General features: G+C 34.6%; 1 protein-coding gene across 5 annotated transcripts in view; it reads right to left on the minus strand.

Annotated features, from left to right (window-relative positions):
* Window positions 1–26,479, minus strand: part of ASCC3 (activating signal cointegrator 1 complex subunit 3) — a 276,733-nt gene that overhangs the window by 84,361 nt on the left and 165,893 nt on the right. For all 5 annotated transcript variants that reach the window (XR_012653054.1, XM_075046673.1, XM_075046672.1 and 2 more), the window contains 7 exons: window positions 20,307–20,498; window positions 19,754–19,978; window positions 10,051–10,170; window positions 5,743–5,907; window positions 4,792–4,878; window positions 2,368–2,544; window positions 12–237 (listed from right to left, as the gene is read on the minus strand). Coding sequence is in view for 4 of the 5 variants with exons in the window: in XM_075046673.1 (XP_074902774.1) it covers window positions 12–237; window positions 2,368–2,544; window positions 4,792–4,878; window positions 5,743–5,907; window positions 10,051–10,170; window positions 19,754–19,978; window positions 20,307–20,498 (1,192 nt within the window). In the remaining variant the exon portion in view is untranslated. The remainder of the gene's footprint in view (window positions 1–11; window positions 238–2,367; window positions 2,545–4,791; window positions 4,879–5,742; window positions 5,908–10,050; window positions 10,171–19,753; window positions 19,979–20,306; window positions 20,499–26,479) is intronic.

Raw genomic sequence — 26,479 nt, forward strand, 5'->3', positions numbered from 1 at the left:
TGATTTCTCACCTATTTCATCTTTTCTCATGTCCTTCATCTTGTCTATAGTGAGATTCTTCTCTTCCAACTTTGAGAGGACTGATGGTGGTAACACTGAGAACTGTCTCAAAGGGCTAACCCAGCCCCACAGCCGCTTGTCAATGACTTTGCTGAGATTCAGTAGTCGATATGTCATTGCAGGCCAACGTTTCCTAAGGGCAATCTCAAAAAGAGCTCGAACAATACGAGCTGCATTCTGGAGAGTGAAAAAAAAAGCAAAAATGTTGTAATTCTCTCAAGTATTCTTTGTAAAATGAAAAGGATCCCATAGACTCATCTTTGACAAACCATAACAATAGATTTTTCTTCTCATACTTATTTCAAACATTCTTGAAAACTGTTTTTTCCATCCCTGTCTAGTGACAGAACTACCTCATGACTGCCTATAGAAATTATGAAAAGAAACACGTGCAATTAATTAAAATTGTAGTGACAAGTCTGCCATAGAATTTTGATCATGGTTATGCTAACATTAGGGAGTTCTAAATTTACTGCGTCTTAATCACTTCTGAAACAAATTCACTGACTGTACTTAATATCTTCCTCCTTCTCTCCCCATATAATATACACCTGCAAACTCAGTTTATATGGAAATTTAAGTTTTAATTTTTCACTTCAGTTGTGCTTCTATAATAGCATCCCATTTCACACTGAATTTCACAACATTCGCACAGAAGTTTAACAGTAGTGACTTTTTTTTAACATGTTACTATCTTCTGAGACTATTGTATAACCAAACTGTATAATTCTGCTCTGGACCTGGAAAATTAATTATTAACATAAGCTTGAATGAAGTCAGTCCAATCCTGAAAATGTAAGTTATGATATTCCTTTCGTAAACATATTAAGCTGTATTATGAAGTTGTGGTTTTTTTGGTAGTGGTGGTTTTTTTTTTTTTTTTGGGCCTACCAGTACTGTGCCTGGATTAGCAATTCTGTTCTTGACTCATTGAATAGAATGCAATCATTCTCTACTGGCTCTGCAATGCCAACAGGAATAAAAAAATAGAAAATTATTTGGTCGTGATAGGAAGCATATGTTACTAAAGAAACACATTCCTTTTACTTAGAAAGGATGAATTATTTTCTTAATAGTCACTATCCGATTAAAAAAATTCATAATTTGTAGCACTGGTTCCACATGTACAATTTATGAAGATCTGAGAAGACTACCATGTTGCCTCACTAAAAATGCTATAATTGAGACAGACAAATAAAAGCAATTGTCTTGAAAGCAAAGACTAAAAGAATCATACTGAAAATGATCTTGCTGTGCAAGTACCACAATTTTTATGATGTGCATAATGATTTCAGAATTTTCTCATTTATACCCATACGTGCTATGAAATGTAAACACTTGTGAAGAAGGTAATGTTAGTATGAAAATCTTGCTGAAGAACATGTATACTTTTGAATATTTAACTCTCATCTTTAGCACCAACTAAATGCAATTTTACAATCAATTCTTTGCAAAACGGTTTTGTAAGGATAAGACAAAAATGATTTGATGCAACATGTTGCTGACTGCTAGAAAAAAAAAGAAAAAAAGAGAGACATAGGATGGTCTAAAAGGTAAAACTTTATAATCTATTTTATACATTCGTTCTTTTGCACATCTGGGATTGTCTATGAACATTTTGTCACTTTGAGTTTTTGGGATCCAGAATTCTAAACTTTCAAGCAACACCCCTTTCTTTCTAAAATGGGCTCTAGTTGTGTAAGCAAGCAGTTCTGTGTCACAGACTTGCAGTTCTCTTATTATTCTGTGTACTAACTAAACATGCTGTATAACTATCAACCATTCAGGTGTCAAATCAAGCTAAGAAACAAATATATAGACCAATATGTAAACCTGCATGATTACATCTAGCAATAAAATTGTAATAGCACATTTTTCTTGTGTAAACCGAGTTATACAAATAAAATACAAATTATGTTTTGCAGAACGAAATATAGAAGTACACAAAACATAAAAATAGATTCCAACAGTTTTCCAGATTTAGAAGAAAACCCAGTAAGTTAAAATTTCTGTGCAGTCACAGTTAGAACTACTAAATATAACAAGACCACAGGGGTAATATGACCAAAAAGGACATTCACAATTAACAAAAAATGCAGTTGTCTCCCAAGGTAGGCTTTGCAAATCTTTTCTACTTAAATATTATCCCACACATGCGCACACACACAAGGCTCTGATTTTCAAATCAATTTCCATAAAAACGTACAAAAAAGTTGCAGATCAAGGCCCACTCACATAATTGTAAACATTCGGGAGAATGAAGACAGCAGAAGACAGAAACAGGTATGTAAAAAATACTATTTTTACCTGTGCAACATATGCAGAATCTGAAATAAGAGAGAAGCTGTCCATCTCCCCTCTGCTAATATATGTTTGAAGGAGGATATTAATTTTTCCATAATTGTTTTCCACACCTCCTGGAGCAGGAAGTTCACAGAAATCATTCAGTAAGGTATCCAGCTCTTCTATTTCTTCTTCTCTTACCTAAAACACAATTATACATTATGAAGAGGCTGGAGCAATTTGATAAAAATTTTTACACTGAAATCAAATTTTCCTTATAACATAGTTACATTATTTTTAAATGGAGTCTCTAGCTTTAAGGAAAAAAAAAAGAAGAAAAAAGCAGCAAACCCACATCTTCCACAATGTAGCTAATAGAACATAATTGAAACTATCTTAATAGTGACACAATTACATTTTATTATTCATCACCATCTATTAAGGTTGCCATTGACATACAAAAATTTGATATGCCACAAAAATTGAATCTTCTGACCCTACCATCCTTCATCTGATGAGATTTTATTTTTTATTTGACCAGAGTAAAACCTCTGTCCATCTGGATTAGGGCAATCTTGAATTAACATTAAATGTACTCATTATAGCTACATAGTTTGCATGTGGCATAATACATTTTTAACTCAAAACTGTGAAGTACTATGATTCATGATATTAAAATTTTCACTGTTAATAAGATTAAGTCTTAATATGAGTAAAGAAATATTAATATCTATGGTTTGAATAATGCATAACATTTCACATTCTAACTGATGACCCTTACATGGCAAAACCAGCATAAATCTACATATTCTTTGATTTACTGATAGTCTGTTAGTGTAAAACTTATTTAAAGAGGGTAAATGTTTGGTCCCTGCAGGGAACCAGCTAGAAGTAATTTTCATTTGGACCTGACTACCTGACATACAAAAGACCCTAAGACAATTGGGTTTAAATCTCCAACTATCCAGCCGCTGGTCTTACAGGAAAGAAAAAGATGAAGGACACAACCATCACAGATGACTCCAGTGTCAGGGGAACATTATGCTCTGCTTACAACAGCATTTTTGATAATTTTTTCTGCTCTCACATAGCACAGCACAGGTCAAATCCAGATCTGCATTTCAGCTACTGGTGACTTACCTATCTCAAAATACAGATTTTTTTAAAGGCATGATGGAGACATGATTCAGATTAACAAAAGTCATAATTTGTATCACGCAGAGGGGTAAATCCTGAGTTATTCTTGTGAAAATCAGTTACTAGTTTTAAAATTCAGAGCTGCACAGCAAATGCATCACAAAAAACTGGAAATGATTGTGCACTGATGCCACAGCAAACTCGAAAGCAAACTCAAAAAACTATGCTTTAGTCAAGAAGCATCACTACTAACTTTATTACAAATATAGAAACACACCACATCATATTTTCCATATGCTTTCCTTTTAAATATTCAATTACGCTAAATTTAGACCTAGCAAAGCAGTATCACTGTCATAAAAACCCCCTTCTAGCTTGGAAAATGTTGCATGTATCACTGTGAAACCTCACTGCTTATTATCTTCTATAATAGAAGAGATTACAGCAAAATAGAATTTCTCCATTAGATAAAGAGATGGTAATACTCAGACAATGTGTGCAAATATGTAAATATGTAGATGGTGAGGGATTCACACTGCCAGTTCGCAGAGCCAGGTGAATGAGAGCCAATTCTGATCTGAAAGTTGTATAATTGTGGTAAAATGGCAATGAGCCCAAGCTAATAAACCCTGTGGAGTCTGGCTCGCACCTCTGTGAGAAGGAAGCACGGGCAAACAAGCTCATGCCGGCTTGCAATGTATTGTCTTGTGTTCTACCCACACAGGAGGCAAAAACGGGAGGTTGAAATTGAACTGAGTATGATAGTACAGTAATCTTTTAGCCTGCACAACAACGTCTGTTACAACAACTTTCTAGATTTCAAATTTGAAAATAATTTATCAGAATATACCATTCTGCTAATCTAATATTGTTCCCTGCATGAAGTATATCACAGAGTTAACTTCAGTGAGTCTTGCCTCATTTCTGATAAAGCAATTGTTCAGGGAGACATCTAATAATGGTTTAAACTTCAAACAGAAAAACTATCTCATCCCTGTGTGCACCATTCCAATGGACGCTTATCTTCACCTGTTAATAATTGAGAAGCTGAAAAGTTCTTAAAAGCATTTAAAAGGAATTCTCAAAGATCCATAGCTAGTTATTAAATGTGCATTATAGTTCAAGCTGAATTACATATAAATTTGAGTGAGAGCATATACAGCTCTTGGCAATTATGCCTACTTAGAAAACATTTTATAACGGTGCTTAATATTAACAAAACTTGGGTCTATAGACACTATTTATGGAGTGAGTACTACAAAAGTGTCTAGTTCTAAGACAAATTCTTTGTATGAAAGGATAAAACTTTACCTTTATCTGTTCGAATTCTTCAGCTTTTGATACTATTGCAAGAATATCGCCTTCTGTTTTATGAGCATCAAACAATTCATTGAAAGTCTATTAAAAATAAAATGAATTGATTTAACACTGAAAAGAAAAATATAGCACAAAAGAAAGAAACATTAACCAAGATTTTAAAAGGCATATCAGGTTAAAATGTAAATAAGTTACTGGAAGACCAGAGTGATGCAATTTAAAAAGGAACAATTTCCAGAATGACTTCTCAGCACTTCCAGAAAAACAGTCCCTCGAAACTTAGGCACCCCAAAAATTGAGAGACATGCAATCTATGGCCATTTTGAAAAAAGTCTAGGACATATTTGTGAATAAATATGTGAGACTAATTATACATAGTGACAGTAAACAGTTAAAAATCATTAATGCTGAGTCTTCAGCTTTTATTCAAGAAAAAGACTTATTTCCTACAAAAGAAAGGTTTTAAGATGAACTTGTACATCAAATCAAGCTTCCAATACTACAAAGTTTTGTACAAATGCATTTTCCTTACATGTTTACAACACAATGTGATTACAATGCCAAAAGTTGTCTAAGGTTGGCAACCTGATAGGATTTTCATGCAGATAAACTTTTCTGCTATTGGACTCTATACTTGAATGTGCTATCATGTACCAATGGTTGCACACACTGTTGATATCAAAATGTTTCTTTTAATTGACCTAAAAGAAGGCAAAGACTATAGAAATTTCAAAACTCACTTCACACAAGGTCTAATTTTTCAGTATTGCTTTATACTTAGCTTCTTTCTTTTTCCTCTCTATTTCCTCTCTCCCCATTTCGGTAAATATGATTTGAAAATATATTGAACAAATCAGCTATATATTCTGTAATATCTTACAACTATTTTAGGTATAGGTTCAAAAAGAAGGAAAAAACCCCCAGAAATAGAACATCATATTTTACCTCTATAGTATTGTATTTAATATAGTAGTGGCTGGCAGTTCTGCCTAAATCTGTTGAAGAAAAAAAGCCAGTTCGTTCTTCAAAGCGAATCATGCGGGCTTTGTCCAGTTTTCTGCCGACTTCAATTACCAATTGTTCTCTGTGCTTTTCTAGACCTGGATCCATCTAGACATGAAACACACACATTTATTTGTATAAAAGAAAAAAAAAAGTGTTAAATAAATAATTTTATTGAGATAACCCAGTTACACAGAGCCAGAAATCAAATAAAAGGAAGGTACAGTTAAGTCAAGATTTTCCTGAGATCTCACTAATAACAGCTACATTGACATTATTGACCCAAAACTGTGTGTATAAGACAAAATAATCAGAATAATATTTCTTTTGCAATGCTTTGAGACTATCAATACAATGTAGAATTATGAAATCGTAGCATGATTATGAAATAAATTTACATTGAAGTTTTGAAAGAAGTTTTAATGATAACATATTCTTCATGAAATTATCATTACTGTATCACTTCACAAAAACATGCCATCTCATGGTTTCTTCTATTTATGAAAATGGCTGAAGATATACCTGGGTATCTGACATGAGGATGGCTTTAATTGTATCCCAAATAGAATAAGCTTCAAATTGGATGGCTGAAATGTTTACTAGCAAAAAAATTCTAACATCCCTAAAAGCTTTGGGTATGTCAGCTGGGATATTCTAATTATTCAGTTATAGACGTACTGTATAAACATTCACATTAAAAGCACACAAGGAGCTTGCTGTGTCCAACACCACTTCTGTTCATATCAAAATTCAGGAACTTGGACATTTTGTCCAAGTAATAATGTACGTTATCTCATTAGTACATACAAGGCTAGGCAAAATGCCCATCTGAGTGGGACTGCTGTATAATTGTGTTTGCACATCATGCACCTGGGATACCTAGACTGACAGGGATGGGTGAAAAGGGATTCATAGCCATGTTAACCCTCTGGTATATCTGAGATATACCTGAGATATGGCTCTAATTACACAAGCAATGATTAGTCACCAAATTTGAAAAGACTGGAACTCTGTTCCTAGTCTATAGGCAGCATTCTTATTTCAGGGCTTGCGTAGTTCAGATTTCCTACAGAGTAAGTCATACCAGCACTCTTGGTAAATCTGCACCAGAGAGACATGACCAAGACTGCAAAAAGAAGCAGGCTTTAAGAATTGCTATGCCTTGGTTTACTCTGGTTTTCCCTGGGCCAGGATTCAGTTTCATCTTTGTGCCAAAGTGCTTCATCTCATGTTCAGTGAAGCTGCAGATGAACACAGCCATCTCCAAAAAGCAGCTGCAAGACTAGTTCCTAATATTCCCTGTCTTTGCCTGTTACTCTGAAGCTGTTTCTCCTTAGTTATGGCTTGCCTTAGTTTCAAGTCAAAAGCTAAGATGGCAAAGGTCTAGAGTGTTTTTCTCAATAGTAAGTCATGCATTGAGGTCAGATTTCAGAGCAGAGGTGGTCAAAAAAAAGTGATCAGGATGCCAGATGTTTAACATTTCTTAAAACTAAAGAGGGGGGAAAAAAATTAAAAAAATATCAAAACATTTCCCTACTACTTTGGCAGTCCAAACTACCTGCCAATCTTTTGCCTTACATACAAAAAAGCTAAACCTGTAACAGCAGACTAACATTTTTAACGAATACGAATGTTTTAAATTTAAAGGAAAGGTCACCAACTTGAAAAGGCTGTGAAACAATATTCCAGTCTAGAGAATCCTTGGTTAGCACCCTTCTTGTTGAACTTGCATAATTAGAAATCCCACAGAGTAAAAGATCAAGCCTAGAACAGCTTTAAGCCATAGTCTTAAAAACAAGCCTTGGCATGTCAACAGCAAGAAACTGAGCAGGTTTGGAGTATACATATGGAAATTTAAGAATGCATGATAAAATACATTATTACTCGTATTGTTTTCTCTAGCTAACTGAGACGAGTGTTGGGGACAAGTTCCTCCAACTTTTACAGATGTTCTAAACATAAACATACAGCTTATGGGGATAAAAAGCTTTGCTTAACTGTGGGAACACCAAAGTGGAACCAAAAAGAGGAGAAAACAAAGGGGTTACCTTAAAAAAAACCAGCCACCTTTCCTTTGGAACCCTAAAAGGATGAGAAAACGCCTGTAATTCATACTACAGGCTTCACTAATATGACACTCGCATTCGCTCCACTTTTTCCTTCCACCCTTTGTTTCTTCTTGCAGCTCACCATAAATTTTGACATTTTTCCCAAATCAGTAAAAGGCATTATTGGCACTTCTGGCAAACAACTTGAAAAGTCACAAATCAAAGCAGTGGGCCTGGAGTAGCCTACTCCTGGGCATAGCCCAGAAATGGGCTAGGTGGGGAACAGCAGTAGCCTGGAGACAACATGTGGGGTGCAGAATATGTTGGTGCATGGCAGGTGCATGTTTGCCCTGGTGTCCCTGTGCAGGACAACACCCCCCTTTTCTGTGAATAAGCTGGAACTTTTGCACCCTAAAGTAATTACTGGATGTGGTGACCACCTGTGGAAAGCAGAGGGAAAACAAGTTTGCATCTTCTCAGCCACACCGAACAGCTGGGAAGTGTGACCCACGATGGTTATGCAGATATACGGATTCTGAATGGGTAACATTGACTGTCGGCCAAAACAGAGATAGAAATTGGCATGCTGCAACATTACTAAGAAACAATAAGATACCAATTATGAAAATTAGATACCTATAACTAGAACAGAAGGCATAGAATGGCCTAAGTGAGCAAATCTGTGGTTATGCCTGCATCTGGCATTATACCATCCGTATACCGTCTCTAACGCATTACCTTTGAAGTTTAAAACTGGTTTATCTAGAAAATAAGGGGTATGGCATTGGTTTTACTCCTACATGAATAGATAACACTTCAAATTGATATAATTTGTCACTGCCTTAACACAAAACCAGGAATGTCTATTATTAGCACATCAAATCAGAGGGGTAGAAAAGAGGTTAGTGGCATGAAAAGACAAGCGCTGGCAATCTCCACTTTCTCAGCAGCTGAATAAAAACACAAAAGCAAGGGGGGGGGGAGCAACTCTTGTTCATTATTTTTTAAATTTATAAAAAATATTTCTGTTAGTGTTTTATTACTTTTTTCACCAGTTATTACCACCACAGTTGCATTTTTTTAAATCTAAAATTTGTTAATAACTCTCGTCAAAAATACCTGATGAAAAAAAAAAGGATTTTATAGGAATGGGACAACAATATTCTTCTCACTCGCAAAGCAATTTTTGCTTTTCATTCATCTATTACGTTGTGATTTGTGTTATATAGTCTTATATCAACATATGGTAATGTACTGTAAGGCTTTTTATAGAAAACAGATTTGAGATGACCAGAGGTCTAAAGGTGTCTGCAGAAGCTTGCTTAAACAATAGCCTACCTACTTCCATTGCAGCTTCCACTATCAGACACAAAAGCTGCTCCAAAAATATCTCCTGACATATCACTACATGTTACAATGACCAAAACAACTGCTGCTCACAATATCATGACAAATTACGAAGTCACAAAAGAGATTCAGGACATGTGAAATAAACTGCAGTTACCATACACTTGTGAAAGTTTCACCTGCATTAGGCTCAATTACCTGTGACCAAGTACGTTAATTTTAAATGCTTGTGAACAGCTATACGGAAAAATGTAACAATATTTAGGTAATCTGTAAACTAATGAACTTCCTAAAAATTACACATAATGAAAAAAACCCACTTATGTAACTGTACTCTGATTCATATCACTGCATGGAACATTTCTAAATAAAAAAAAATTCAAAATAAATGAATAAAAACTCCTTATAATTACTAAATCACAAGAAAGAAAAAAAACAATTAAAAATGTTATTTTATAATTTATAAGATGTCATGAGATGAAACATTCTAAAACAAAACCTGATGGGGCAGGGGGGAAAGCAAGCAACTCAAGAATGCTTTATTTTATCATTTATATCTAGCCTACAAAACTGAAACACTGACAATAGGCTAAGTTACAGTAACTGCCTGATAAGAATGAATGTTGTGCTTTGGAGCATAACTTGGCCAGTTAAAATGTATTTTTATGTCAACAGAAGGGGCATCTTAATTTAGTGTTAAAAATACTCCACTACAGAAAATATCTTCCTTTTTCTAAGCACTTTAAAAGAATTGCTGATGTCAGGTTAAGTAGAAATAGCAAATATTTATCCTCACATCAGGGAAGGATTAGAAACCCAGAATAGGTTACAGATTTTTTTAAAATGCATTTTATACCTGATAAGCTTTGTGACTGATGCCATATACTAATGGATTTGCTCTCATCCGTACATAAAGATAAGTGTAACTTATCCACTTTACTGCTTCTTCCACATTAGTTACTGTTCCAAGAGCAATCTGGAAACAGGAAAACAGGCAAAAGTAAATGTATATGTTACAGCTGAACATAAGTATTTGGCTGAAAACATATGGAATTCAGAGCATTAGCACTAGATTAAAGAAAGTGGCAGTATGTTTCCAACTTAAATTATTTTAAAATAATCATAGGACAATAACTTGTACCATTTATACATCTTCATCTTATGAACATCTAATAACATGGTATGTTCTGTGACATAGTATAGATACAGTGACCCACATGATCCTTCCTATACCACTTATGATTTTTACAGTTAAAAGATTATACTGAGCAAGCTTGTTATAAAAAAAAAAAGACAAAACATAATTCTTTAGCGAATATGCTCAGGGTAATTTAAAGAAGAGTACCTTTAAAAAAGAATTATTCTACATTTAAAAGATTAATTTTTCATATCAATGTAAAAGCACTTTCTGGTTCAAGTCCTAAACCAAATGATACCAACAATCCTTAGGATTTTCCTCATCATGCCCTCATATTTGGCAATCTGCTTATACACAGTTTTTACAAAGTTTTCTCCTTTTATATATGGCAAGTCAAACATACAGGTACCTGCTACATTTTTGTTATAGCAAAACATAACAAAATTGAGCAGGTAATATGCACAGATATATACATTTATTAATTTATTTTTCAAAGCTAAATCAGGCATACCTAAACAGTTTTTTTTACTTAGTGACTTTTTTTGCTAATTCAATAGTTTTATCACCAAATTATTTAACACACGCATATTTTCACTTGATAACTTCAGCTCTATTTTGTATTGGTCACATTCATGAGAAGCATTTTACCGCTTAATTCCAGTTAACCTGATTTTACCAGGAGGATTTGGTATTTCCTGCATGTCACATGAACAAACGTTATTTGGTTGTTACTCATTGTTTAAAACAAGCAAAAGACCCTCTTACCGAATTTTTGTGATCCATTACTACATTTCTAAAGTTATTTTTGTTTTATTGGTGTTTGGATTTCATATAAATGTTCCACATGACTTGGCAAAAATTAATAAATCCTTCTACAACTGTGATTTCATATGCACGTTCAGACCCAAGCATCTAGACCTTAATAATAATATAATATTCTTTTTGAAATAACATAAATATCTATTCAAAAATAATAATGCAAGACAAATCTGCTTTGAGTTAAAATAACTTAAACCCAGCAAAACCTTGTTCATATCAATGACTAATAGCATGGAGTAACCCCAAGCTTTGTCTCACACATTTTTCAAGTGATATTTTGTTCTTCAATAGCATATGGAAGTCGGGGGAAGCCCCATTGTGTTGTTTTTCAAAGTATATAACTACGTAATGCACTGAAGTAGCTACAAAAGCATTCAGTTCTTCATAGACTGCTAGAGGGAGAACATCTAATAGAGCCCACAGGTCAGTATTGCTCAATTTGCTACCCATGTTAATTTCAGCATTTGGTTTCTTTCCATGATTCAAATATCTTTCAGTACACAACTTGAAACAGCATAACAACATAGTCCAATAGAAACATTTTCCCACAAACAACCATTTTCACAATCATGAAAACATAAAATTCTCATTATTAAGGACAGTGAAGTCTGACAATTAAAAGAAAAAAAAACCACCCACATTTTTTTGCCTCATTTGTTCAAATACTGATTGTATTACTTACAAATTAATTATTTTCATAATTTAAAAGTAAAACTGAGGCAGAAAAAGTGATTATGAAATACAGTTGGGTTTCAGATATGGTACTGAAAACTAATACTGCACATTCCTTCCTCCCCAACTTTAATGAATAGTCACTGAATAATATGCAGAGACAAAAAAAAAAAAAAAAAAAAGCAACTTCTAAATATTTGCTGCCATCTAGTGTTCACATAAAGTTCTTATGGATAGTTTGAAAATTTATACCTTTGCTAAAACAGTATAAATGACAGAAGTTACCTTATTAATACAAACACTTAAGAGTAATTATGAAATAAATTATTTACAAAGTTAGGAGAAGACCTCTGTTAAGACCTAGCATATGTAGTATTCATAAAATCAATAAATAGACAAGACGATACTTTATTAAAATAAAAGAAAAAAGAAAAAAGTTCTAAATTTTCCCAGCATTTCCTCAACCATGTATTAATGGTTCCAACCATGGAATAATCAATGAGTAGAAATATTTACTATGTTGACATTATACTGTCTGATTGCACCAGTTGTCACAAAACACTTTTTTTTAAACTGTTCAAATACAAATTATTATGTTGCACTCACAAAATGAAAACTTGAATACTATATTAATCCAACTCACTTTATCACTTTAAATGAAAAAAGTCATCAGCATCACAAATTTTCAACTAATTGTTCAACAGCTGGTGTCACTGAGTGACATGCTTAGTAGTCTGCATTTTCATTAAATAATTTTTTTTACAAATGCTATCCCACAGACTTTATCAAGTTGAACTGTATTTCAGAGGAGGTGTTTTTGAGTTTCAAAAAAGTGTAAACAGATATAAGTAGCATGGCTTTTTGGAGGTACTTTCTGAAAAATGAAGTTTTTCTCTGTGATATTTCTAGACAGATTAGAAAAGGACATAAAAATATTACGATAATATCTATGGTATGTATTATATAATATGTAATATAACAGTAAATTTTACATAAGAATGTTTATTTGCTATTGTATTTGTATAATTGAGTCAGATTACATGGATGAAAAATTTCTATATATGAATCAAATATTTGTTCTTAAGGAAGAGAGCAAGGAATCTTTCTAAAAACCTAATAAGCAATTTTCTGTTTGCTTTGGAAACCAAAGTATTTTGCATTAACATTTCAGCATCTGAAGTGATTATGGTCTTATTCCTGTATGGCTTTTGAAACAATTCCTTAATGCTACTAGAATTGTCCCAAGTGGGACAGAATCTCCTCCAGTCATGTGTGACTGAAGGACTATTTATAAGTACAACTGAACTACATCAGAGTTGTCATTATCCGTTAACTCCAAATAACTTGCCTACCATCTGGACACAGCAGCAGAAGGTGAGGGGAGAACGGATGAGGTTGCTGGTCTCATGCAGGTCAGGTCAGGCCCCAGGGCCCGGGACACCCAGGGAGAAAACTTCAGTTCCCCTCAGCCTGTGCTTTGCCCCATACCCAGATTAGCTAGCTGTTCAGTCACCCAGCTCCCGAGTGATTTTTTCAGAAGGGCTTTGAAGGAATTGCGTGTCTCTTCTGAGAACCACAAGAGTTTCCCACTCTTTCAAGGCAAAAAACAGATTAAGAGGTTTGTCCAAACTAAATGAGTCACCACCTTTTACATTCCCCGGCTTCACAACAGAATCATAAGAAAATGCAAGGAAAGGCACACCCCCTGGGAAGGGTATACCTTATGCCTGGCACTGCAAATACTCTTGGTTTCTAAGCTCTCTGGGGAAAGGAGCTGTCCCAGCAACAAGCTGGGGTCCAGCTGTGGATGTCAGGGCGGGCTCTATCAGGTGGAAACAATTAGGGAAGGAATGGTGACCTGCATTGTATGAGCTATTGATGATAGTTCCCAGCTAAGTTAAAGTTTATGGTCTAATTAAACCACATCCCCTGCATCTTATCTTTCTTCCTGTATTTCCAGAAAATACAGTCATAGCTATTTTCTGTTTGCCAGCTGGTTAACTGACCCAGGACTCGCTCCTTTCGACTAAGCACCCTAACCAGCTGTTTATTTTATTCCTCTTTACATTCCATTATGCCCTGTGGCACAACTTCTGGAGAAAAGGAAAAGGGCATCTCTATGCCTATGTTGACCATCATTAACCCTTTAATCTTCTTCCGCTCATTTTTAGAAGAAAAAACACCCCCAAACGAAACCAAAACTCAAAACAAGTCTGCAGGAGAGAATGCTCAGTGGATTGAGGCGCTGAAATACATGTTCAAAGTCTTAATTTAATACATGTTTAAAGTTAACTCAATGAAGTTGGGTGTATTTCAGCTTTTCCCACTCTGTATCTTTCCTAAGAACAAATGCACTGGGACATCAAGGCCAGCATGCTGTCTCTGAGATCAGATAACAGCAAATGCTGAAGGGCCAGAAGGAGGCAATGAGAAGCAAGCACCATATAAATTTCTCCCAAATTCTTAAACTACTGCATCTCAAGGTCACTAGTTAAAGGTATTGCCTTTGCATTCGATATCTTTTAATGGATTTGTATTCCACTTTTGTACAGTTTTTGAACTACTCTACCTTTTAGAAGCAACTACCTACAGCAAAGAGTTCCATAGTCTAACCACCCAGCTGGCACCCTTTTGTGTTTTCTGAACCTGCCACTGACTCACCTCAGCCAGTATTTCCTGGTTCTTGTCCCAGGAGAGATGCAATCTTTTGCCATATCACTCATTACTTCATAAAACTTTGTCATATAATCTCCCAGTTGTCTTTGTTCTTGCCTGAAGTGTGCAGGTAAACTAATGTGTTCCTTTCACAGAAGCTCATCTATTCCTTTGCCCATCCTCTCTGAAAATTTTCTGCTTCTAGAAAATTAATTTTTAAATGGGAATTAGAAATACCCTTGGTTTTTTGCATCATTGCCCAGATTTTCTCTCCTGCACCACATAAGCCTAGGTACAAAATTCAAGGCTCTGGATTCTACTCAGTGATTGTGTGGCTAGGATTACATTTTGTATTGCCTCAAACATCTGAATCATTGCCTTATTCTTACCACCTAGCTATTTTTGCCAAGAGAACTGGTCCAGGTAAAAGCAACTTTATATTCTTGTGGAAACATGGAGTCTTCCCATATTTCCAACTGCTGCCTTCATTTTACTAGTTCTTTGAGCTACTGATCTGTCTATAATAAATTACGAATTTAAACAAGTCAGCAGTGCTTCTGGCCTTTAATTGGTTTCTCTTTACAACTGCAGCATAAGCACTTGGATTTCCTGAATTACTTGTAATAAAAGCAGACTCTGCTCCTAAAATATGTCATTTTATTATATATCAGCACAGATTTTCTGGTGCTAACAACAGGCTCTGTTACGGCAAAGGTGACAGTGGTCACCAGCATACTGTCTAGATTTCTGTAACAAATCAGTCAATAAACACATTTTGTCTCCATATAGTGCTATTGTTACTGCCAAAGGGACAGTGTATATGAAAGATGACCAAAACTGAATGTACTTCCTAAGAGTATCTACTGATCAATATGATGGCATATGTTTTAAAATGTATTTATTTTTTTCAGAATGCTGCAGCTTATGGAATAGTCATCTCAAGATAAACACAACAATTTCTAAAACACCTGTATCCTTCTCAGAGGATTCCACTAACTTAGATCAAATCAGCATATATGGAAGTTTAGACTCACTCCAATTATAAGGAAATGATGAAGTTACTTCCAAAAAACCCTAACACAATAGCTCCTTGTAGCTGCTCATAGTATTGATTTCCTGTAATCTGGCAGGCGCTAATTTTTCCTGCATGTCATGACAGAAGGATAAGTAACATCAGACATATCAGATGACAAAAAAATGGTTTCATGCCCTTGTTACTCTCTTGCTTTTCAGCATTTTCCATTGCTATTTCTACTAACAACCATTTATCACACCGATTAATGAAATTCTGAGTGCATTTTCAGCTGCTGTAACTGTACTGCAGCTACAGAATCTTCAGTAATTTAAAGCCATGAGTACACTGTTCTTTTCAGATAATACTACCATTACATAAAATCTGAAAATAAATAGTTCTGCCTAAACTAGTTTGTCAGTTTTCTGCACTTTTCGTATCCTGTGGTAGAAGTGCTGCATTCCCCAAACCCCAAATCCTGTGGTAGAAGTGCTGCACTTATAAGTAGTTTTTATTATACTGTACATCACATACCTCCTATATATCTTTGATTGGATAAGTTTAGATGACTACCTCCTATGAAACGGAATTATTGTTCTATTCCATTATTTTTTTCTTCTTTAGTTCTACTATTCTAACTGGGCATGAGGATTAACTTCTTAATTTTACACATTCAATGTAACCAAATTATTTTTGCAGAGCCTAGTAGAAATATTTTTAGATAACTACTTGGATAAACAATTACTGTTAAAAGTCACTAAATTTCTATAGAGATTTCCTCTACTTCTCGAAGGAATTTCAGTAACATATACACATTTGAAAAGAAACTACCTAGCAGAAATACATACTTCCCTGGACAAACAAATCCTTCTCTTTTAGGTAAAAATCTAAATAAAGCTTCATGAGTAAGATTGCTTTTATTTTTGTCATTCTTATCTAAAATTGCTGCAAGTCATTGTTTTTCTTTTGCACAATTTTTAGTGTTTCATAATTACTGTAGACATTAGTATTCTAAGCTCACAGAGCCCTTTCGCCCTTGAATGTCTTGCTTTTTGATACTTTATTTTCTCTCTTCATTAAGTATCCATTTGGACATACTCAGCTGGTGCTAGAAAATGGTATTTACCTTTCCAAGTCTTCAGTGATTTTTTTTTTAACAGCTTTTAGGTTAGTAGAGTGCTTGCTGTCAAATGCATGGAAAAGAAAGAAAAAAAAGAGAAGATACTACTACCTTTAAAAACTGCTGTTAAAATCACAAGCCTGGGAGAAATTAAAATTGTTTTGTATTCTAACAATCAACCAGGTCTCTTCCACCTTCAGTGGGTTTTTTTGGTGCTAAATGCACCAAAGTCAATGCTAGCAGCAGTTTGGTACCTTAATTTACTATCTAGTACAGAAACATACAAGCAGACACTTGCTACATTATAAATATTTTGTTAAGCCATTCTAAATACTTCCTGTGAGATAAATACCTAGGACTTAAAACTAAGAATTTGCAATCTGTACAGTGGAAAAGGAGGAAGGGGAAAAGAATCCTAAAGTGTAACTATAACCAAATGTGTCTTTTCTTTGAAAATAGAATTACTTTTAGATTTTAAAAATTTTTTTCCTCTGCATAAAAAGTTCAATGAACTTAAATTCACTTGTCCCCTCAACACCCCCCTCCCAAAAAACAAATCCCCCAAAACCCCTTCCTGTAAGCTTGCATTTAACAATCACCTCTGCTTTCTGGCCTTGCTGGAAAATTTGCGCATTTTGGAACTACAGCTCAGATCAGAGGAACAACACGCTGCCCATTAAAACCTCTCTCTCTCTCTGCTGAATAATACACATTGAAAATTAATAGCTTACATCTTATACTTTCTTAACTAAGCATTCTCAGCTGAAGAGGAAAGAAATAGGACTGGAACTCCTGGTTCATCAAGTCATATCTTCTTTTCCTCATATGCAATCACATCTTCCATACAAATACCATCACTTATTACAAAATATTCACCACAGAAAAAAAATAGACTTCTTTTATCTCCACTACTGCAAAAAGACAGACTGTTCCAGATCTTATGTGTCAGGTAACCTTACTTATGAGCAGGGTGATTAATTCTTGTACTGGCATTGGTCAAAATTATCTTTTTTTCTTTTTTCTTACTTACTTCTAGTTCCAGCTAGTTATAGAGAGCTGTTGTACCTCCTTTGAAACTTTCTTTTGCTAAGGTAACCAACAAGATTTTTTTAGGGTATGTCAGTAAAGCATTTCCCCCACAAAAGCTGGCTTTTCTGCTGAAGCTCTGTGGAAGGAATACTTGAGATTCCTGGTATAATTCAGGTAAGCACACCAGCACATCCACACACCTTCTAGACAATTTGGAGTAATACAGACCAAGCCTGAAAAAACAGTAGCATATAGCCATCCCATTTGTTTTTCATGGTATGTCAATCATAGAGATCTTCTCAGACCCAGTTCACAATAGGTGCTTATTATTCCATTGTCTTTGTAATTCTTCACTGACTTGAAGGCCTTCTGTGAGATGGGAGGACTAAATTTCTAATATTAAAAAAGTAGAAAAACAAATCCTTTGCTGCGAAGGAAAGAATATCCCAACTCTTTCTTCCTTGTCTACTTCACGTATCTCAAGAAAAAGAACAAAGCTTTTCTATGAAATCTGGCTGGATTCTTTCCTAGTGAAAAGGTACACAGTATTCCAAGACCAGATCTCTCTCCTAACTTCTTGGGGTGCTGAACTATAACTACAGGCAATCCCAGCCTTCACAACCAACGTTAAGATTTAAATTATTACTGCTAATGTGTAAGTTGCTATTATCCAATTTTAAAGAACTGTATATCCATCCAGTTCCACTTACAGAACATTCACAGGTGTCTATCTCCAGACATATAAAAGTGTCGTCAAAAGGAAATGGTTGAGAGCTCTACACCTGCCCACTGCAAGTATACTATCTGTTTGTATTTCCTCTCTCCTTTGTGGTAGAAAGAAGGATGGGAAAATTGCAGATGGCTCCTTTTCATCACGTTTGCATCTCATGTTCTGGGGGAGTTCAATTTTTCTCTCCCTCCTTGTACTGAGACCACTCCTGTGCCTTGAGGTAGAAAGGAGTAGCTGTAAGCACAGACAGGTGTCAATATTTTCATTCCCCCACATTTGTGTGTGGAAATACTTGGAAAACAGTTAAACCTTATTCTGCTTCTGATGTGTGACTGTACTTGGGCAGAGCTTTTTCCTGTTAACAGGAACTGAAGAAATAACTTATGAGACCCACTTAAAAGAAAAAAAAACAACCAACCAAAATCATGAATGATCAAACTTGGTCATTTGTAAAGAATCAAGGAATGAATCTTAACATTTTAAAGGGTCACTGTATCAATTTTTGCTCCTTTCCAGAATTTCTTTTCAAAATTATTATTTATGATTGAATAATGCAAAGACTTTAAAGTGATGAAAAGTTAAAATATACACAGAAATATGTAAGAATTATATAGATAAAACAGAACAAGCATCTTAAAAAAACCAAGACTATTCCTAATATACCAAATAAACTTCACATCTTTCAAAGGGATAATCAGTTTTAAGATGTCACTGGATATTTGAGTTTAGGTGAACTCCTTTACTTTTATTGAAAAAACGTCCGGTGCCTTTGAAAAACAGTATTGTCTTCTTCATTTAAGCATGTTTAAATTTCTGAGGTTTCCTTGTAAAAAGTGTCTGTGTGTGTATATACATATTTTTAACTGATTATTACAATAGACAGCTTTTGAATCGCTATATTTTAATGTGACAGAGGCCAGTACTTTCAATACAACCACAGCATTTTCAGAGAAAATGCATTTTAAGATTTAAACTGAAGCAAACTGGGAACTTGCTGTTTATAATAAATCAGTTCTGATTACCACTGTAAAAGAGAACAAAGAGGAGTTCAAGCCAAGTGCATTATTCTTCCTATATTGCAGTCAACCATGTGAACTAAATTTGTTTATATACAGAAAGACATGCTTTAATTTTATTTTGTGGATTTTAATTTGCAGTTATGCAGAACACTTACTAAATTCTAATAAAGCTCTTCTGATTAAAAGGTAAATGCTGTTTTTCTACAGTTTATCTTAATGGTATTTTGACCGTACTACTTCTAATACCTAGACTATCATTAATAATAAAATTTTAGATATTTTGAGTGTGATAACATTGCATTTTTGTTTCAAATAATATTAATCCTTTAAAGTTTGCTAGTTTCTCTAAATAAACCAAAGGTTACCTCTGCATTTAGGTTGTCTGCAAGGCTTTCAAGAAACTGGCTTTCAATTGGATTCTGCTGAGTAAGAAGAGTCAGGTAATGACTGAGTTTATCATGAGTTGTAATAATGATGCCTTCTCCGAATTTGTCAAACTGAGGCCGTCCAGCTCGACCAAATATCTGCATGACATCTAAAATTCCAAGGTCAACAAAGGAGCCTCTTTTTGCAGCATATATTTGTGTTCCCTGGTTGAGGAAAAGTTAATAAAAATTAACATAAATACACATTAATATAATCCCGATGAGCTGAATACTGAAATTAGGCAAATATAGCATGATTTCAGAAGTGTACTTTAACTAATCCTTTCATAATCTTTGATATATTTAAATCTTTACTATACAAACTCGACTCCCACTGGAGAGAATCAGTTTAATGAGATATAAATAACATTTCAAGTCAATCAGACATTTCCCCTCCAGGCCCAAAACCCACAATAAAGATCTTGCTATCTATGCTTCTTTACAGGTTTCTTTTAAGACAGATACCCACGTGCAGAGTAATGAAAGCTCTTACCTTAATAACAACAGCATGAGCAGGAAGATTGACACCCCAGGCGAGCGTAGCTGTACAAACCAGGACTTTGATATGTCCATTAGAAAACAAATTCTCAACCAAACTTCTGTCTTGCCGCAGCATTCCTGCGTGATGAATACTAAATCCATCTGGAAACAGCTCACGTAACTGCTTATTTCTGGATCTTTGTACCTAAAGTGGATGAGCATAAAAATTAAATTCACTTCTAATTACAGTACAAAAAGCATTGTATTAAAAAAAGTTACAGGAAAAAAACCCACTGAATATTATTTTGAGTCATATGAAAGTAACTATTTCTATTAAAGTCAAACTTTTTCATCAATGCCAATATGTCACGATTTTCTATAAATGAATTTGACTTTGACTTCTATTCTTACTTTCCAAGGGATACACTTAATTGTTTAAAAGAATACTTTTATGAAAACATAGCTTCACTTAAACAGAGATCCAAATTTACTGATAACCAGTATGAACACCAAAACTCAGAACTCATATTGCTTTTCCTTAAAAGCAACTCTTTCAGGCCATGCAGGCAGCTAGGACGGGCTTAAGGCAGCGGTCCACACACTATACTTAACATTAAGGAGGGGATACCCTTTCCCACCACCAGCCATTGCATCAGCTTGGCACAGTGTGGATTAACAAATTCATAGTACAGAATCTAACTGTTCATCTACCCCTCATTTTTACCTTCCCCATGTGTAGGAGGCTGGGATCTCAGTCTGCAAAACGTCAGGTCCTCCAGCCTCCCACTGTGTACAAGGTCTGTAAGCATGTTGCTCTTATTTCTGGGTGCTAGCTTTATCATGCTTCACCTAAACCGAATATTAACTCAAAGTTAAGGAAAAAACTAATGCACTTCTCTTCCAAACACTAAACTCTGAAACTCCAGTTCCTTTGGAGTGTGTCTTCCAGAAGCAACAGGGAAGGAAAAAAGAAACTGAACCACTTAAAGAGGAAACCCAAACCACAAGAGTTCATGCCACTTTAGCCCAATGGGAAGTCGTCTCTGTTCAGAAACAAGGCTTTGGGCTAAAGCTCAAGTATCACAAAAGGTACATCTCTTTTATTGCAATTAAGATGACAGGAGGAAAGGCATGGTAACCCTGTTGTAAACTGGAATAAAGGACCTTCAACCAAGCTTATATGAGCTTACATATAAGGTCAGAAAGCATGCCGTATACAGTCTCTTTACCCTCGCCCCTGGCTACTGGCTTCTCAGATCTTCATGTTTCAATGTCCCTGGTTTGCCACAAACACCTCTGATTTTCCTCCCATCTCTTCCACGTTCCTAACTGCTGCACTCACTGCCTTCCAAAACTGATCACTGCCGAATATGATACCAGGAGGGTTGTTGTAATGATGACTCTAATCTTTCCCTAAAATAGATTTCTTTATTATCTTTGTCAGCAGAGAATTTCTACTTTTCCATAGACCACAATGGAGTTAAGTATTTTTTTGACCATCACTGTATTTTCAGACCTGTATATTATAGTGAATTAATTCTAGATCAAGTTATTATTATTATTTTAAATCTTCACATTTACTAGTACCTGACACACAGCCACTGAAAGTTGACTTAAGGGATACAGAGTGGGTAAAGCAAAGCACAATATGGTTCACAGTACTGGCATACTGCCAAACATGAACAATAAATCTCTGCAAACACAGAAATAAATAGGGAGATGGGAATGCAATTATAAAGGAGGACATGAAAAGAAAAATATTGTAGGAAAAACACATTTCTCAGCTTCACAATTATCCAGCTTCTCAATATCTGATCTTTCCTGCTTTAGCAGTAATTATTTACTATTCATTTAAAGGAAATCAAACTCAGCTTTTAACTACACATGATTTTTTGGCAAATTTAATTAACTGCTGTAGTGCTTAAAAATGAATAAATAAGAAATTGAGAAAGTGGCAGTGCAGTTCATGAAGCTTATTCTTTATGAGCTAGAGAATGGAAACAAATACTTCACAAAGAACACAAATGCACCAAGGTTTGCATTTATAGATTATCATCAACAACTCTCACAGAGGACAGGCATGTGGAAAATTCACTTCAGCTGCAAATCTGAGAACAATTGTGGCACAGAAATTTGAATTGATACCGATTACATTCAGAACATGGTCTAAGCATTTAACAATGTAATTAGCTTTTGTCTTAAATAAAGCAAATCTTCCTATGTGGTAAGACAACCATAAGAAATTTCACTTTTTTAGTAGAGCTTGTTGTATTGGTGTCACATGACTATTTTAGAGGTATTAAAATAACTACTTTTCAAAAAGTGCAATTATTAAATATAAAAAAATTACACTTTAAATATTATAATCTGTAGCTGAAAAAGCCAAATCTTGTTCCCAAATCTCCACAATTTAAAAATTACATGCCTTTGCAACCTGATTGTTTATGTTGTCTAATGTGATTGAAAGAGAGGGCAATTTACTAATGGGAAACTAAGAAGAGTAAGATCCTGTACTATATATGGAAGGAAACTGTATTTGTTTGCAGTTTTAGGAAGTACAATTTCACCAATTTAGAGAGAGGAACTTGTGAATATGGGAAAAAGAAGGAGGAAGGGAAAAAGTTTGTCACAGAAAACACATTAAGATATGGCAATGCTAGTCTTATTATAATTCAAGTACTTACAAGCTTAAGATTAATCAACCATTTAAAAATAAGTAGGTACACCTAAATGTATCCATATAGTTGCATTTAGAAAGAATATCCACACGCTTCTAAAATCTACCACACATTCTAGACCAACACCTTTGAAATATTTAATATTCACAGGTTTTGTCTGTTCATTTATTGAATCAGTAAGTGTTACAGACTTCCAGGTTACACAGTAAACAGTTTAGAGACACATTAAATAAATTTTTTCCAACGCAGATGAAGATGAACTTTTTAAAATTAAATACTCACAGTCCACTTTTGACATAGGAAAAAAACAAATGCCAAGCAAATCAAATCACTAGCTATTCTGGACAATTCCATTAACTGCACAGATATTGAATTAATTTTCCTTCCATAAATTTGTGGGCATTTTAAATTACAAAGATACAAGGCAAATTAGTTCAAGAACAATGAAGTAACCCAATTTTATAAAGTTACACTTGAGAAAATAAAAAAATAGATCACATATCTCAGTGATGGCTTGGAAGACTGCTCACACAGCACATCCTTTAATGGCAACATATTTGCAAACAAAATTACTTCTAAGCTCTTGTGCCATGTATTGCATGGTTATTCTATTAAATCTGGATTTTCATGGTTGCAGAGACAACAAAACCAACAACTATTAAATAAGGGAAGTGAAACTATCAAAAGTTGTACTACTCCCATCTTGTTCTATTACAGACTAAATGGTTTTGCGTAAAATTTATATGAAATGTTACTAAGTGCCTCAGGTGTATGCAGAAGTTGTTATTATGAGGTCTGGCACTGGTCTCCTGATTAGAATTGATTTTCTTTCCCCTCCCTTATTGCTCAAGAGGGCTGTAGATTTACGACCTTTGCTTACATGTGTGTGTGCATCTAAAAGAGTACATATTAAATAAATTCCTAGTTTAGCTTGCTGCCACCTATATTTCTCCTTTAAATGTCCCAAGTTTCATGCAGTTCTTGATTAAGACACATTAAAAATGTCACAATTAGACACAAAAAAATGTCCTGCTTAACTTTAATGAGAAGTGAGGCATACATAGCAGAAAAAAAGATTTAATCAAGCTTTAGGGTATTTCAGCTAAAGACTTAAAATAAAAATAACACCCTTCCTTACCCTTTTCTTGCATCTGGTATCACAAAGGTATCATCATTCAAAAAGACTGTAAGCTGCATGCTTTTTATCTGAACTACCAATACTACGCGAATCAAAGAATGAAATTTTTAATAGGCTTATAGCTATTTTTTTCTTATTTTATCTAAAAAAACAAGTAAAAAAGAGTAATAAAGCTTGATTATGAGAAGCAGCTGCCAATAAATTACTTCTTGATAAGTGAAACATCAATTTACATCTTTTCTTTAATCTCTAATTGCTACACTTATCTAGAACACACTAAGTAGATCAATCACCACTACTTGGGAAGATTAGATTTTTTTTTGCTTTCTGTAAATTATTTATTTTTCCTTTCTGCTTCCTCATTTTGAAGGTATAGTTTGCAGCTCTGAATTTTGGTGGTTTTCCCCACTAATAACACAGTTTTTGACTATCATGTATTTTCTTCCAGTAACAGAAATGGCACAGGCTATTCTAGTATTTTTCTCACGATCACCTTACTATAGCAAAACTTCATGCTTGTGACCATAAGACTCAATCATTGTAATTTCCTTTCTGTGTAGTTCACAATAGGGCAGCACTGACAGTTTGTTCAGAATGCACTATCATATTTGTTCACTGGTTTGAGCAATTTTGAGCAATTTATTCCCATCATTCACTCTGCACTGTCCTGACACCCTGCATAGTACTAGCTCTTAATTTTGAGGCCTCGTTAGCTTCACTTGATGAGTGTCAGTGCTCAGACAGCACAGATATCACAGACACCTAAACCAAACAAACTAAGGTATCTTTTGCTGTAGCCTTCAGTGAAGGGCAGTTTTAACTAGTACTACTACTGTGTGACGAATACAATTCAATTATTTCCAAAATAACTATTTTGTAACTTTCCTGAAGATATCTGAATGTGTAATTCTTAGGTTGATCTTCTAAATTGTTTTAATTTCCAATAAGACAAAACCCTCTTCTGCCTCATTCGTATTAATCATACTGCTGAATCTGCTCTGCTGGCTCATTTAAAGAATACTGATTGTCTTTCAAAGTTTATGAGATCAAGATAAAATGGGAGCAGTTTCCATCTATTCAGGAAGTAAAGGGTGGCTGAGAAAAGCAGAATGAAAAAAGGGTAGTTGAAGAGTCCATCAATGGGCTTATTCCTGTTCCTTAAATACAAAAAACTAACATGACTTCAGTATGTATAAGGATCAAGAGAAATAGAAAGAAATTATCAAAGGATTGCATGATCATTCACCATTTTTGCTCTTCAGAGTTTACTTCATACATATTGCATATTAATTAATCTATACAAGTTAAATCTTTAACTTAAGTTTTATTCTTTTATTCACAACTGCTGTTCCAAAGGGGAGAGATCAAAACTTGGATAGTGCCAATAAAACCATGAGAAGGGGTTTTTAAATATGAAGTAAAAATATAATAAATTCTTGTTACAGGAAAAAAAAAAGAGACCCTTAATATGCACAGTTAGAGCGAATATATGAAACCTAGAGAAAATACTAAACTATGAAGATGAACAGTAACACTATCCAACAGTTTATGAAAGAAATTGAACATGAAGAAATACAGATTGCAGTCTAAAGAGAGAAAAAAGGAATGCATTGGAGCTACAGTGTTTCTACCTGAGGACTCTCCTTTTATGAATTAGAACATCTATTTGTATTATTCAGCTTGTACTGTCTGCATAATAGCTAAGCTATCAGCAGCTGTTTCTAGGACAAGGGTGAAGTGGCATGTTATGTGGTAACAGTAAGATTAAATTACTATTTTATTACAGAAGCAAAGAATTAACTTTGCAAGAAATTTTCCCTGAAGGATTTAAAAGTTGACTACATCTCTATGATGAACATATATTAAACAATTGGTCTTTATCTTGTATTATCTTTCATACTGCTTGAGAAACAGCATGAAATGGAAAATTATTAGTATTTACTAAACACGTAGTAATACACTAAATCATATATAAACAACTTGTCATGAAGCTCTTCTGTAAAGTTATAAATCAGTCACTTTTAAAAAGATACCCAACAGTTCAATACATTGGATTCAGGTAGTGCTTCTGTGTTGATAAGCCCTCACAACACTCCTCATTCTTTCCTGGGAACAGCAGCATTAGCTTCACTGACAGTTCACCCTGCAGCTGGTTCCTTTGAAGAACCCAAAGACTACCAAGAGCTCTCCTCAACCAAGATTACTTGCATGATGTAGCAAGATAATTTCTGGATGGATGCAGGCTGGCCAATATGCTATTCCACTTAATGAGTATGCATGCTCATTCTCTACATCTTTACTTTTTTAATGTATCCAGCTATTAACTTTGTATAGTTATCCTGAAGTAATATCTCTGTCCAACACTTATTC

Source organism: Buteo buteo, chromosome 15, assembly GCF_964188355.1.
Source record: "Buteo buteo chromosome 15, bButBut1.hap1.1, whole genome shotgun sequence".
Classification (NCBI taxonomy): domain Eukaryota; kingdom Metazoa; phylum Chordata; class Aves; order Accipitriformes; family Accipitridae; genus Buteo; species Buteo buteo.